This window comes from Dasypus novemcinctus, chromosome 5 (assembly GCF_030445035.2).
Source record: "Dasypus novemcinctus isolate mDasNov1 chromosome 5, mDasNov1.1.hap2, whole genome shotgun sequence".
NCBI lineage: Eukaryota > Metazoa > Chordata > Mammalia > Cingulata > Dasypodidae > Dasypus > Dasypus novemcinctus.
This window is the reverse complement of record NC_080677.1, coordinates 53049297-53064790: the sequence shown is the minus strand read 5'-3', so window position 1 is coordinate 53064790 and position 15494 is coordinate 53049297. Positions and strand designations below refer to the sequence as shown.

The 15494-nt window shown below is 46.6% G+C and overlaps 1 protein-coding gene across 25 annotated transcripts in view; it reads right to left on the bottom strand.

Moving 5' to 3' along the window:
• Positions 1-6050: 6050 nt before the first annotated feature.
• The window catches only part of ICA1 (islet cell autoantigen 1), a 183406-nt gene continuing 173962 nt past the window's right edge, over positions 6051-15494 (bottom strand). For 16 of the 25 annotated variants that reach the window (XM_071215152.1, XM_058296947.2, XM_071215146.1 and 13 more), the window contains 2 exons: positions 8586-8675; positions 6051-6321 (listed from right to left, as the gene is read on the bottom strand). In XM_071215152.1, the coding sequence (XP_071071253.1) occupies positions 6200-6321; positions 8586-8675 (212 nt within the window). In that variant the 3' untranslated portion in view covers positions 6051-6199. The remainder of the gene's footprint in view (positions 6322-8585; positions 8676-15494) is intronic. The other 9 variants (XM_071215156.1, XM_071215159.1, XM_071215149.1 and 6 more) reach the window with 1 other exon arrangement.

Here is a 15494-nt window from a genome sequence, read left to right as displayed (position 1 = left end):
CGAGGACTCAACACCCTACTGACATAAGAGGTGTCAAATCTGATATAATCTCATATGCCCAGTGGAAAAGACCAATTTACAAACATAATCCAATATTTCTTTTTGGAATTCAACAATAATATCAACTGCTACACTCCACCCTCTGAATTCCAAAAGGACATTACAATATTTTTAAAAAAACCTAAATCAGTTACAATGCAAATACTAAATCATATCACAATCAATTTAAAGAAATACAGTTTGTCTTGGGGCAAAGTCCTATCTGCTATAGATATCTAAAACTTAAAAACAATGCATCTACTTCCAATACACAAATGGACAAAGGATAAACATTTTCATTACAATAAGGAGAAATTGGGCAGGAAATATGAGTCACGGTTTCTCTACAGTTCAGCAGACCAACAGGGAATCTTCTGTTCGATTTCAAAGTCTGGTAGTCATTCTTAAGGAGATGGTTTCTTCCCCTTGGGGCCATTTGGGGGCCCACCCTTTCCACCGGCTTGCCTAATAGCCATTTTCTTGGTTCCACCATCATCAAGCATCTCAGTGTCAACTAAGCACTAGACCTCTCCTTCCAAGAGTGGTGGGGTGATTGCCACACCTTACTCAATCTTTGGGTTAAAGTCTTAATTCCTCTAGTACAGTGATGTGAAAACAACACTCCCCCTAACCTTTGGCATACAGGCTCAACACTCTTGGAGCAATGAGTTGACCACCCTGGCCTTCCCTAACCTTTGGGGAACAGTCCACCCCTCTCAGACCTGTGGGATGCTGACCTAAACTGCCCTAATCCTTAGGAAATGTGCTTCACCCTCTCTGTACTCTGGGGCAGCAACACTCTCCCAGAACTTTGGGCAGGAGCATCCACCCTCTTCAACCGCTGATGCAAACTCGCCCTCTCTGTACACATGGGTGGGGTTCCTCTCTTGACCCAAGGTGATGTCTTGATTCCAGATCTCAGCTTCCATGGTTTTCCTCTTAAAGTTGTTTCTCCTTCAATCTCTCCTTTCCATGTTGTTTTTTTTTTTTTAAATTTCAGGCTGACAGTGGTTTTGTTCATATAGCTCTCTCAAAAACCTTGTTGGTTTAGCATGCAGAAAGAGGGGTCCAAGCCATCAGAGAGGAAGACTTTCCACAAGTCTTTCCAACATAAAGGCATCTTCAATCCTGATTTACAAGTTCCAAGTTTATTTAAGTCCTCCAATGGAGCACTCTCATCTGGGAGCTTGATTTCCAGAGGCTTGGAATTTTCAGAATCAGTTTCTGTTTTCTTTGTGCCTGACAGTTCAGTCCTCAGCATCTCTCTCTCCTCTAGCATTTTGTTATAAGCTGCAAGCAGAAGCCATGCCACATTCTCTGGGTTTACTCTGGAAATTTCTTCAGCTAAATGCCCAGGCTCGCCATTTTCAAATTCTGCATCCCATAAAACACCAGGAGTGAATCTTGCTAAGTTCTCTGCAACTTTAAAACATGGATTGCCTTTCCTCCAGTTTCCAATAACAGTTTCATCATTTACTTCTAAGGCATCATAAAAGGTCTCTTTAGACTCCATATTGCTATCAACAATCTCTTCAAAGCAATCTACGTCTTTTCCATCAACACATCACAATTCCTCCAAAAAATATGCCTTACCCATTTATAAAACCACGCTGTCATTTTGGTAATTGCAAAAGCACTTCCCCACTCCTCGGTACCAAATTCTGTATTAGCCAGGTAAACCTCTGAATCCAATATAATCTCATATGCCCAGTGGAAAAGACCAATTTATAGACATAATCCAATTTTTTTTAGAATTCATCAATAATATCAAACTGCTACAGGCCCTTTTTGTGATTCCTGAAGCCAGCTATCAGGAGAGCTGGAAGTTAGACATACTCTGCACTCCAAGCCTTCCATCCCCAGGACTTGGGGGGTAATCTCCAAATGGGCCCCATGGTGGGGTTTCTGGAAAATATACCAGTTCTTTAACCAATGCTTGTTTCATGCCCCTCTTGAAAGACAAGTATTTCCTCAGAGTGACTGCAGTGGCCATCTAGAGTAGATGTCTATTGCACTTTCATGCCCAGCATCCATTCCCTCTCCCTCTGGCAACAGCACCTCACTTTTCCTTTGGAGAACCACCCTTTGCCACTCTCGGACCTGGAGGACCAGGCTCCAAGGACAGGCAGTTGAGAAGCTGGGCAAATAGCTTATTTCCCTCACTCACCTACCTTGATCCCAGTGATTGGCAGAAGAGTGGATGTAGGACCCAATGCAGGCTCAATTCCAGGACTTTGGCTGGAGATGCTGGTGACCATTTTGCCACCTTGTGAACAGAGCCTGTTGGAATGAAGCTACACAGAGGGAATCAGAGCTGGGAGCTGAAGAGGGAATAATTATTGAGGACATGATCTGAGCCCTGCTTTGTTGTTATTATTTAAGCCAATTTGAGTTATGTTTCAGTAATGAGGTGCTCTTTCAATTTTCTGCTTTCCTCATCCATGCATGCCCCTCTCTCAGAATTTAAAGTTCTAGTTACTTTTTATTTTTAAAAATTTTAGTGTAGCAATGTGTACAACTCAAAATTTCCCATTTTAACCACTTTCAAGCATACAATTCAGTAATATTCACAATTCACAATATTGTTACCATCACCAATATCCATTACCCCAGCTCCTACTTTTGATGGAGGAGGGAGAAAGAAACTGTTGACTTTCAAAGCCCCATGAAAAACAGGGTCTAATGCAGTGTTGCTACATTTATAGCACTGGTGCCACCACTCCCTGTCCTGTACCCATCTCAAATATCACTCATTTATCTGACTCCTTCTCATGCAGAATTCTTGGTAACTACTGCCAATCACCTGGAGTTGGCTCCAAGCGGAAGTCTATTTTCCAACAAAGCTGAAGAAAACAACATTGTTGCATGGCAAGTAGTGCCAGGCAGAGGCCTGGGAAGATGGTCTAAAATAAAGCAGAGGCTAAACTGTCACGCCCTGTTTGAGTGAAACCAGGTGAGCACAATAATGCAGCATTGATAGATTGACAAAATAAAAAAGGGCTAATATTTATCCCTGTGCCATTGCCAGGGACAGCCCCGGGGGAGGGGTATCTCTGCAGCGGCTTTTGGGAGTGGATGCTTGGATTCAGTTAGCTGGCTCCAGGAGCTTGGGCAGAGGGCGGGAGACCCTGGCAGAGGCCACCTTCATCCAGATGGCAGGGCACGTGGCACCCTGAGCCAGGCCGCAAACCCCGCCCCGTGCCCGTGGGAACAACTGGCCCTGGTGGTGGGTGAGCCCCGTGCACATGCCCGGGAGCCAGGTGGGGTCCCGGGGCTGCCACCTCTGAGCAGTCTATGTTTCCTTGGGCAGAAATCTCTGACTAAAAGTTCTGGTTCTTCCTGAGTTGGTGCATTTCTAATTCTGAAGCTGACGGGAACTGTTCTCACTCTCTCAGAAGTAAAAATCAACTTGACATTTCTAAAATTGCATCTTGAAGGGAATGAATCTCTAAAGTGCATTAAAAGCCCATGCCAGCTGGGGAAAGAACTAAGAAAGGAGGAAACGGCGTCATTGCTGGCTCCCTCCCTTAAATTTATATATGCTTTTATGTGTTGGCTGGGGGAGGGGATAAGGCAAGGAAACTTGGAGACCACTTAAAATCACGAGAAATTTCTCCAAGGGTAGGTGCCCTTGAGGGTTCCAGCACATTTGTGGGTCAGACCAGCGCTGCCACGTGGGATGGAAGGAGGGAGAAAGCAGAATGGGTGCGAAAAGGTGCCTGGGGAGGCGCCTGGAGGAAGCCCCCGGTGGGGCCGGCACAGGGGCAGCAGCTGCTTCTCCTTAAACAGGAGAGGTGGCTGAGGCGGCTTTGTGTGAGCCCGGATCAAAACACTCTATCAAGAGGGATCAAGAGGCTGCCCAAGTGGATTGCAGATGGGAAAGGGAATTGAATCCTTTTTTTTTTTTTTTGACAAAAATGTAAAGAAAATTCAGGGAGAAAATGCCTCCATGTGCAATTCTTTCCTTTTACCTGTAGCAAGGCCTGTCCAAGGCCCACAATCCTCACCTCTCTACCCAGAGATCAATTTTAAATGCACCCTGTTGGCTTTTAAAGTGATCCATCTAAAAGAGAAGAACACCCCGCCTCCCGCCCCGCAGCTCCCTGGCCTCCGCGGTCTCCCTGCTGCCGCTCTCCCGCTTCCACCACTGCCAACCCCCGGGCCTGCGTGGAACTCTGACTCTAAGCCGCGTCCCGGCAGGGCCGCTCCACCCGGCTGTCGTCAGTCCAGAGCCCACGGGGCGACTCCAGGGTGCTGGTGCCTGGGGATTCAGAGATTTTGGGAAATGGGGAACCCGTTCTCTGGGGTGAAAACACTCAGTGGTAGAGGCAGGCGCCAAAACACAGGCGTGAGGAGGCGGGAGGGCCACGCCCGCGGCACTCAGGGCGCTGCTGGGAGCGTGAAGGGCCGGCGGGCAGGGGCCGACGAATTCTCTGGGAGAGATGAGGGGCGGCTCCCCACAGGGAAACTGGGGCTCTGCCTCGAGGCGTCCTGGTGGAGGAAGTGGGAAACTGAGGTGGCTCTTGAGGGTAAGGAGAGGGGGCACTTCCCAGGTGGGGTGCTCGGCAAATGCAGAGGCACAGAGGTGCGAGGGGTTAGGGTTCAGGAGAAAAGGTGTGTGTGTGGAGGGAGGGTGGGGAAGGCAGCGAGGAGGGACCCCGAGACTGTATCCTACACCCGCAAAGGCCACGAGTCCAGGCTGGAATCTGCTAAATAATGTGTTCTGCAAATGAGACTCCCCTGACAGCCAGCCTGGGCCTGGGGGAGAGCAGAGCTCACTGAGCTAGACGCATTGTGTCCTCAGGCCCCTTTCAGCTACAGAATCCTTCATGCAGAGAGCACAAGGGAGCGCCTTCAACAGGCCCAGCCTCTGCCCCCCCCCCCCCCCCCCCCCCCCCCCCCCCCGTGCAGAGCAGATGGTGGTTGTTGGTGTGCCCTTCCATGAGGGGCTGGGAAGGCCAGCGTGGCCAGCGTTCCTGTGTGTGTTTGGGGAAGTGGCCCCAGGAAACCTTTTCAGGGTCTGGGGACTGGGACTGGGGCTGCAGGAGGCACAGCCAGCACTTTAGAGCCACGTCCTGGCTAATCGTGCAGTCCACCCCCTCAGGGCCAGCTGCTCACTGAAGGGGGCACACGGGCTTCTGCAGGTGTGCATGGCCCTCCCTTAGCACATGGCCGGCCACAGGGAGAAGAGGGGCGGTGCCAGCTCTGGGGCTTCTGGCTCAGCCCTGCCCAGGGGTCTCAGCCACGTCTGTGCCCAAATGCAAAACTGTTGCTCCCACCCCTGCCTAATCAAACAAAAGTTCCATGGTGCTCTCTTTTCCCTGCTGCCTTGTCAGAAGGATGCATGCCATCACCTCAGCAGCTTCCAGGCTGCAGGTGGGACCCACCCTCCTCCTCTGTCCCACTACAGCTCCCAACCCCAGAGCGCCTTCCTCAGCATAATATTGGGTCCCCACAATTGGGCCTCCATTAACGACTCTGCATGTCAGATATTTTTCCATTTAATAAAAAGAAAAAAGAATGAACTTCCAGAAATACATGCTTTTGAATTCCAGCCCCGGAGTGGACAAAAGGAGACACTGGTATATTCAAATAAGACTGCTTTCCAAAGAAAGGCTTGTGCAGCAGAGAGCAGCCCAGCTCCTCCATCGTGAGAACACGTGGCCCATCAGGCGAGGGCTGTGGGGACAGTGTCTTTGGTTGGCCGGAGCGGCATCCAGAGCTCGCTGGAAGGTGACTTGGCAGGAGAGGAGCTCTCCCTGCAGCCGCCTCTAGGAGGGTTTGTGCAGATGGTACAGGGGGACTCACTGAGGCTTGGTCATTTAAACCTGATACACAGTAGGTTTATGACTGGATTTGGGCCTTAGAGTAGCCCAGAGGCACAGCAGGAGCCAGAAGGAGATGCCCGCAGGAGAGAAGCCCACCTGGGAACTGCGCCTAGCCAATCCTGGGTTGTTTGGATCCATTTAGAGAATACACTAAAACCCTCTGTAACAAATAAAAGTAAATAATTATACCAATATAAACAGGGCCTTTGACCCTTTCATTTTATTAAAATGGCACGTAAATGTTAAACAGCATACTGATCACTTGATATGTCTGCTAGCCCCAGCTGTGTTGCTGAAGAGCAGCTGGCGGTGCCCTCCTGAAGGCTGCAGACTCAGGCATTGAGCAATTCATGTTCTTTATCAGTTTTCCCAACAGCGTCAGGATTTGATAACGGGTCGAGGTCAGCAAAGAGGCTGAACCAGGCAGTCAGGTCCGAGGAAGCCTTGGCAGGCTCTGGGGAGAGAAGAGGAATCATCAGTAAAGCCACCTTTCGCAATGCCCACCTCTGCCGTGCTGGGTGCAGGCCAGCCCAGGGTCATGTTCAAAAGGGAGGCTGTTCAATCAGGAAAAATACCATTGCTGTCTCTAAAAACTGTTAGAGAATTCAGCGCCTCCCTCTGGCTGGCTGAGTGACATGTCTAACAACCACAGGCTGAAGCTCAGTGAAGTCTGAGCTCCTCTGTTCACTAACCCGGCCGACCTAGGCAGGCCTCCCAGTTGTCTGCTCTCCTCACATCTCACTTCTAGCCACACCCTACTGGATGGCCATGTCCCCCCGGGTTTGCTCAAAACCTCAGATCCTGCTGTGTCACCACAACCAGGAAATATTACAGGTTATTTCATAAAAAGACTGAATGGCTGAGGAAGCAAGGTGCCTTTCACCGTCTGCTTAGGTATCTTTTCAAATAGGCTGGGTCAGAAGAAACACCATAGCCACTCTTTTCACCCTTCAAAGCCAGAGGCCCAGGAGAAGGCGATGCCCACGCTTCCCTTCTCTCACTACCTTCTCTCCTGCCAAAGCAAGGAGGCCTCGGCGTGCCTTGTCTTCTCCCACTGGCTCGGTCACCCCTACATCCCATCCATGCTTTGGCTGTCCTGGAATACTTCCTTTGGTTGTTCTTTCACTGAACCACCTGCCCTAACTTCTGAATACCACAATTATCAAGCCAAATTATTTTCCAGATGAAGAGAACATCTTTAAAAGAGTGGCTGACGTAAGTGGCTTCTAAATAAGGTGGAGGCTCATTTTGGCTATAAACCATTCCACGTGAGAATCTAACTCCACTGGCTTGGATGCCCCATCTTTTTCACCCCCCATCCCCCTCCAGCAGGTGGGAGTGTCAGAAATCCAAAGAAAATGGCTCTGAGGGGTTATCCTTCTGAGAGTTGCAAGGAATGTGCTTGCCATCTGGTTGAAAAGAATCTAAAAAATATTGTTGGACAAGCTGCTAAGAGTAGTTATATTAGAGTGATGGGATTATACTTTCACTTTACTAAAATGGCACTTAAATGTTAAAGCAGTATACCGATCACTTTATACTTCTGATTCCCCTCCCCCCCTTTTTTTCAAACTCTCTTGTAGATATATTCCTTATAGAATGTGGTAATCAATGTATTCATTACAGAGATAAAGCTACTGCTGACAAGATTAATATGTGTCATTATTTAACATTAATTGAATTCCTCATGCAGTCAGCTGGCAAAATACCTGGTTTATTTTGAGATAACTTGAGACTTGAAAAGAGTTCAACAAAGCTTGGTCAAGGAGAGGTGGGAGGGAAACAGCTTATAAAAGAGGGGTAACTCATCTTTTTTTAGGCATATAAGAAGTCATACAAGGAGACTATATAGGACAAACTATGGTTAGTCTATTTCTATTCTTGATTGAGATTATCTTGATATCATAAAGATATCTCCAGTGCAAATATGCTGCTCAAACACTTCCCCTTCCTCCTAACCATGGTAGAGTCTGTCTCAGAAGGTCCTAGAAAGTGGGTGTGGCCCTGCCATGAAGAGCCAGGTGACTGAGCCAGGTGAGGTACTTGGGGCAATCCTCCCATTCCCCAAGCCTCCGCTGTTGGGGCAAACACCAGATGCAACTTATTTGTACTATACTTAAAAGGGTATTCTATGAATGCTTTTTGAGATAATGGAATAGACACTTCTTTTAACTTCCTATGGTCAACAAAGGGAAAGTGGGTGATGACAAAAGGAACAGAGATTGAACTGCAAAGATAGATGAGATCATGAGTCGAGCAGATGTTCTCGTTGGGGGCCTGTCCCAAAAGAGAACAGATCTCATGAACTTGAAAGGATCTTTTTTTGACAACTAAAAAACCTGGCATTTTCTGAGAAGCATGAATTAAATGGCTTATTTGATGGTGACAATGGTATTTTTGACTAAAGATAACAAACCTAAATGGCTTTTCCCACCTTGCTATTTCTGTCCAATTTTGGGATGTACCCAGTCACATGGAGACAGATATTTGATTCATACACATTAGATACAACTTGATAAATGGAATGTGACTTAGGATATTACACCAGAAAAAAAAGCCAGAATGTATGATCTAGGATTATGCAAAACTCTTCACCCAGGAGCCCTTGCTTTGAGCCTTACATGCTAAAATAGAAATGAGTAAAGAGATAGAGAAAACCGTGTCAGGCTACTGGCAGGGAAAGCCAACGGTCACTTCAAGGGGCTAAAATACTATTACCTTTCGCTGCAGAGCTGTTGCCAGTTGGACTCCTTGTCTTTGGTCCTGGCCATGGAGTAGGAGGAGGACTGACACTGCTCTCTGGGCAGCCTGATATTCAAACCAGAGGGCATTAGACTAGGGACGAGCACGCACACCAACCCACCGGTGCTGCTTCTCAACCACGGGGCCGCCAGAGAAGGGAAAAGCGGGGTAAGACAAGACCCTTCTCCCAGTGTCCCCATACTTGGAATCTGTTTTAGGGAAGAACAGCTATCTATACTTATGCCCGATTCAAAATTTGGAAAATTAAGGAAACGTTAGGATTTTGAAAGGTAAATGACAAACTGCTAGGGTTAAAGCTTTTTTTTTTTTTTTTTTGCTTTTTTAGCTTTATGCCCATTTTTCTTCTCAAGGATTGTCATTTCATAATCACACCAAAGATCATCAATTTTATTCCAAGAATATCAAGTGCCTTGCTTTTCTGTCACAGATGGGGAAAGCCTAAAAAAAAGCAAACACCATCAAATGTAACAAGAGAACTAGTAAACAGCCCATCATCTCTACTTCTGTTATGATTCAGTTCATTTATTTTCTACGCAGCTAATTTAAATTGGAAGGCTTAATTTACACAGATAGATAAATGGCAGTCCAGTCCAAATATATGAGAAAGCCAGCCCTCCCAATGTTCATTCTGTACACTTACGATGGCATTGAGTGTCCTCTAGTGCCCCTCCTGTCCTGCCCCAGCGGATAAGAGGTATTCAGCCCTCCTGCTGGGGTGCAGGTGGGGGGCCCAAGCCTGATTTCCCACAGCATTTACTGTCCACACTGGCTGTTTTGGCAGGACTCATATTTAATTTACCATATACTTCTTTGTACCTCTTCTTTAATTCCTTGTGTCTAAGTCCTGCCTTCCCAATGAGGCAAGGAGTTTTTCTTCAGTGTACTCCGAAGTACCTAAGGCGGTACTGGAAGGTGATTGTGGACTGACTGCTATCGAGGATGACTGAACTGTAGACCAACAGATGCGGCATCACTGTTGGGGCCATCGTGCCTAAGACTGGGTCTTTTACTCGATGCTCTGGTCACAGCAATTTCTAAAAGGTTGGTCTCTGCTAAGGCCCTCAAGAGACATCACGTTTGGAAGGCAAAGTTCAGTGGGGGCAGTGTAGCCAATGTCCAGAACAAAAATGCCACTCAGTATTTGCCACAAAAATAATTGGATTTAATGCTGTTTGCTCACTCCACCTTTTAAGGCTCTGACTTTCTAGTGGACTTGATTATAGAACCATCCATTATTTATTAGTTTGCATTTCTGATTCATCTCTTAGAGCCCTGAACACCTTGAAGCCAGGAACCAGGTGTTGGTCATCTTTACCTTCTTTAGTGCAATACCCAGCACATGATGGCTGACCACTGAACCAAGATGGACTATGGAAATACTCTTTTAACACACGAGAAGTATGTCAAGGAAGCAATACTTAAAATGTGGCAAAGCAGGGCCTGGCACACAGGAGATGCTATAATACTCACTTTCTTCATTTTGGGCAAGTTCATGTGTCACCTTGGCCAGGTTATGGTGTCCAGCTGTTTGGTCAAGCAAGCACTGGCCTGAGTGTTACTGGGCGGGTGTTTCACAGATTTAAATCATTAGTTAGTTGATGTCATCTATGGTGATCACATGTACAATCAACAAAGGTGCTTGCCTTCAGCAATGAGAGAAATCTCATCCGCTCAGCTGAAGGCCTTAAAAGGAGAAGTGATTATTTCAGCAACCAGAAAGAATTTCTATCTCTACTTCAGCCAGCCAGCTTCTCCTGGGAAATCATCAAAATCTTCACCAGCATTCTCAACTTGTGACCTGCCCTACAGAATTGCAACTTGCCCATCCCCATGACCATATGGACCAATTCCTAGAATAAATTTCATAATAGTAACATTTATGCATTTACAACACACACACATACATACACACACATCCTATCAGTTCTGTTTCCCTGGAGAAACTTGACTAATACAGCAAATGATTTGCAAACTTACTTCTGAAGACTGATGACTAATGAAACAGGTGGCCTGCGGCCTATTTATGAAGTCTGAAATGATGAAAAAATATAAAGGGTTTTAAAGGACATTAATATTCCTTGGAAGAGTTACCTGAACATACAGTGTAGCTACCATAATTCACGAACTATCAAAAGCACCAGATTTCAAGAAAACTTTCTGGGGTGATAGAAATGCTTCTTAACACTGGAGTGTGATGATGGTGGCATATAAATTTACCACAAACCTCTGAACTGTTTCCTTACAATGGGTGAATTTTAACGATACATAAAAATTAAACTTTCAAAAAATGACCAGTGTTTGGTGTCATCCGGGAATAACATAATTTCCATGGTTCCTAGAAAACTGGCCCATGAACATATTCCTTTCAAAAGCAAATCACATAAAATGGTGGTGAATGTGGAGAGTTAAAGTTGTGGTTCTGTCATGTGCCAAATAATGCAGATCAGAGGAAAAGCTGAGAGGGGTCAAGTCTAGCTGGTAACTTTTGCCTTTGACCCTGCAATCCCACTCCCCACACCCACCCCTTCTCTCCTTTCCATCCTACACCACTCCTGCAGCCTGTCCTCAGGCTCTCTGGGCAGTGGTTCTCGAAGCACGAAGCCCACCCCAGCAGCATGGGCACCGCCCGTGAGCTGGTTAAAAATGCAAGCTCACAGGCAGCCCCCAACCTAGGGAATCAGGAACTCTGGGGGTGAAGCCCCGGAGACTGCAGAGTGTTTTCAAAGTCCCCAGTGATTCTTCTGCAAATTAAAGTTTGTGAACTGCTTCCTTTGGGCCCAGACTGCCAACTGATTGAACATCTCAGATAGGATCAAAGGAGGTGTTTGAGGGCAGAGCTGGGACAAAGAGAGAGGCCCCTCTAAGCAACAGAAGGGGTCCAGTCCAGATCCCAGCTCCCCAGGCAGCTGAATCCCAGCCCTACAGCCTGAATGTCTTTGATGCTGTCAAGCTCTCCGAGCTCATGGAGGCCCACAGGTCCAGACAGAACCAGAACCAGTTCAGGGAAAAGCCAGCTGAGGAGTGCCCTTAGCAGTCAACCGCTCCCCGATCTCAGTCTGCTCCTGGATACAGTGGGAACTGCGGATAATTCTTCCCATTTCAAAAATATGCACAATGTTCATTTTCATAAATGGCTGCAGAGAACATGGGAAAAGAGAGGCATACTCAAAGCACTGCGTTTTTCAGAGTACAAAATGGAACACATCCCTAGAAAAGAGGCAGAAATAAATCTACAAGTCCAAAGGTGTCTTGTCTCCCTTTATGTGTTCCCAAAAAGTAATAAATAAAATTTCTGTCTATAAATTCCTATCTTACAAGTATCAGAAATAAGTCATATTTTCAAACATATTATTTAAAGGATTATAATGGCAGACTCCTTTATAAAGAGAATAAATGTCTTCTAATTGAATTCCTTTGTAACTCTAAATTTTTGGACTATTGCTCACTTACACCCTCATGAACCACAGGAGCAAGCAGCACCTAGAATCCGTGGGACCTGGGGAGCTTTACAGCAGAGGACGTGATGGAGGATAAAGCCGGAAGACAGAACCCTGTGGGGGCTGAGCTTATGGGGACACTGTACCTCAGGATTTTCACAAAGACTCTTCCCACGGTGCAAGCAAAAAGGACCACCGTCTTCTCTACTCAGAACAGTGAGTAAGCATCTACCTAACAACTTGATTATCTTGTACATGAGGGGTAAAATGGTACAGCTGTGACATCAGCTATGAAAAGAAAAAGCTCAGTTGCAAAGTCAAACTGTAGTCATATCGTTTTGGGAATTATTTAGGGGAAAGGTGAAATGAAGGTAATTACAGATGGACTGCTAAGACAGATTGCAGAGGTCTTAGCTTCTGTCAGAAAAAAATAAAAGCTTAATAATAGAAGTGTTGCTAATATTCTTATAATTGCCATCAACTGTTACCTAGTTTGTGTTAGTTTGTTGAGACATTTTTAACATGGATGTGTGGCTAGAAGGATATTTAACCATCTCGGAGTAACTGGGTCAGAAGGAGGTGGTAAAGGGTGGAGGCAGGAGAGCACTTAAAGCTCTGGGAACAAAATGACTATCTTAGATCTCAGTTCCTTTGATATGGCAAATGTGCTACCAATTTGCAAGAAACACAGGATAAAATTTTATTAGTGCAACCCTGCCCCTTTATTTAGATATAGGAAAATGTAAATCAGCCAGAAATAACACAGGCCAGCTAGAGCAGGCAGGGATGCCAAAATAACAGCAGCCAGAGTCCCACTTGGCCATGATTGTAACATCACAAAGGTGCAGGCTGTGTTGACGATCACAGCTGGGGCAGCTTTGGGGTGGGGCTGGCTGTGAAGGGGAAAAGTGGGCGCACCACAGCCCCGGAGGCTAAGACCTTCTGCAGTCCACACTTCCTCTCAGAGCCCCAGTTCCCACACCTGCAAAGGGCAGATGAAAATTTCTGCCTCATAAGGTTGCTGTAGGGATAAAATGGGATCCTGTGTTGAAACCAGGTAGTGCAATGGCTGGAGAGGAGGCCACAGTAAATCAAGCTGAACATGGATTTCTCCGTAGCTCATCAGACATCAGGACCAACCCCAGATCCTCCTCAGGTTCACATCTTAGGATTGCTCTCTTTTAATCTAGCGATTCACTGGTCTATTTTTGCCACCCTTCCTCCCTACCTGCCTGGCATCCACCCATCCATCCATCCATCCATCCCATCCGTCCGTCCATCCATCCATCCAGCGACCCAACAAGTATTTATTAAGTATTTGCTATATTCCAGGCACAAAGTTATGTTCTGGAAATAGAATGATGGGCAACAAACATGGGCCCTGCCCATGGCAGTCTAGCAGGAGAGACAAAATTAAACCAATTTTACAATTAGGTGGGTAAGTGGAGTGATAACGTGCAGGTCTGAGTGGAGAGTGGAAACACCTAATACTGGCTGCTGGGGGAGGGGTGGCAGAGAGGGAGGGGCTGAGGAAGGCTCCCTGGATGAAAACACACTGAAGCTGAGAACCTCAGGGGTGAGAAGGTAACCAGGTGCAGCAAGCATCATGGGTGGGCAGGTGGGCAGCATGCTCAAAGGGGAGGGAGAGCATGTGCCAAGGCCCAGAAGTAGGGGAGAGCCAGGCTGGCTGGAATTCCAGATGGCTGGTGGCTAGTGTACAATGTAATAATGGCTCTCTGGTTGAACAATGCCAATAAGTTATGCTACGTAAAGGTGTAGGCAGTGAGGAGGTGGGGGTCAGGGCCTAAAGGACCAAGTAAGCCAAGCTGAGGAGTTTAGACCTTACTGCAAATGATGGATGAACCTAACAACTTGGCAAGCCACAGATTTTTTCTGGGATTCCTCTGGTTTCCTCATAATAACTAGTGGAGGCACTTAAACCCTGCAGGTATCTAAGGCATGCCTTGTGGATGCTCCTTGGCAGACCTGGGAAACGCTGCTTCTTTGATGGAACAAACAATTCCATCAGCTCATGCTGCGAGTACCCGCCCTGTGTTCAAACTACCTTTCAGTATGCCTCACAGCCTTCTCCTTTGCATTACAGGAAATATTTGAGTACAGGAAATATCAGCAATCTTGAGCCAGGCCAAGCCAAGACGTGTGCTCTGGTACAGGAAAGGTGATTCTGAGGGAACCCAAAGCCCAAATTTATTAGAATTAAACAGAAATCCACCCAGATGGCAATGGCATCTCAGAATTGGGTGAAATACTAAAGTGTCCTCTTAACCTCGCAGACATATGAATCAGTGGTCACCAGTGAATTATATATCTGAACTGGGTTAAAAGAAATTTTAGGTGGTATATATGTTACTGAATAAAAATTTAAAAAAACCAACAACATGGAAGTGAACAATACAAATGGTGAGCCCCATCAACTGTGGACTCTAGTTAACAGTACAAATATCCTCTCATCAATTGCAACAAAAGTACCACACTAAAGCAAGATGCTAAAAATGGGAGCAGGTGTAAGAAAACTCTGTATTTTCTGCATGATCTTTTTGTAGACCTACAACTTCTCTAATTAAAAGTAAATAAGTAAATAAAATTGATGGGAAAACAACAAAATAGAGTGTCCTGAAGAAACACAGGTCGGGCTGTATGTATGTGAGAATCAGGAATAAGACTCCCAACTTTGGTTTGTAGAATCCTAAATTAAAATGCCCTGATACATTTGTTTTGAGCAGCTGGTGATCTTTTCAGTATCAGGATTTATTTCTAAATTAAACCTTGGTTATTGGGGGTGAGTAGAGCAGAACGTTGACTCGGGCTGTCAGCCTTGCCTCATCTCTACGGCAGACAGCCCTGGCTGGCTGGCTCTCCTCCTACTCGGCTAAGAGGCCTCTTGTCACTGCATGACACAGGAAGCCCCAGCCCCCATCGTGCTGACAATTTACTTTGGAAACTCTTCGAAATCCCAGCTAAAATTAACCCTCCTGCAAATTTCAGCACAACGTGATCCCACCTGCAAGTTCCTTTGTTTGGCTCACCTATAGCTTGGAGGAGGAGGGAAGGGAAGATGCAGTTGTTCCTTTCCTAAAGGCCTTACCCTTTCCCCAGGGTACTGGGGATCAGAATGAGGAGGGAGGCCAGAAAAGAAGGGAGGGCAGAGGAGAATGTGGGGAGACTGAGGAGATGGAGGAGGGCGAGGGGGCGGAGTGGCGGGGGCTGAGGGGCCTGAGGAGGGGCCAGGACAGGACCCAGCAGGACGCTCGCCCTCGTCACCCCTTGCCCAAGCCCTAGGACGAGGGCGAGGTGGAGCGTGAGTGCACGACGGTGAATGGGGCAGAAGAGCACCTCCACAAGCGGTGCAGTTCATAGCACAATCTCGATTTCAGACGTTCTATTTGGGAACATAATTCCACTTCTT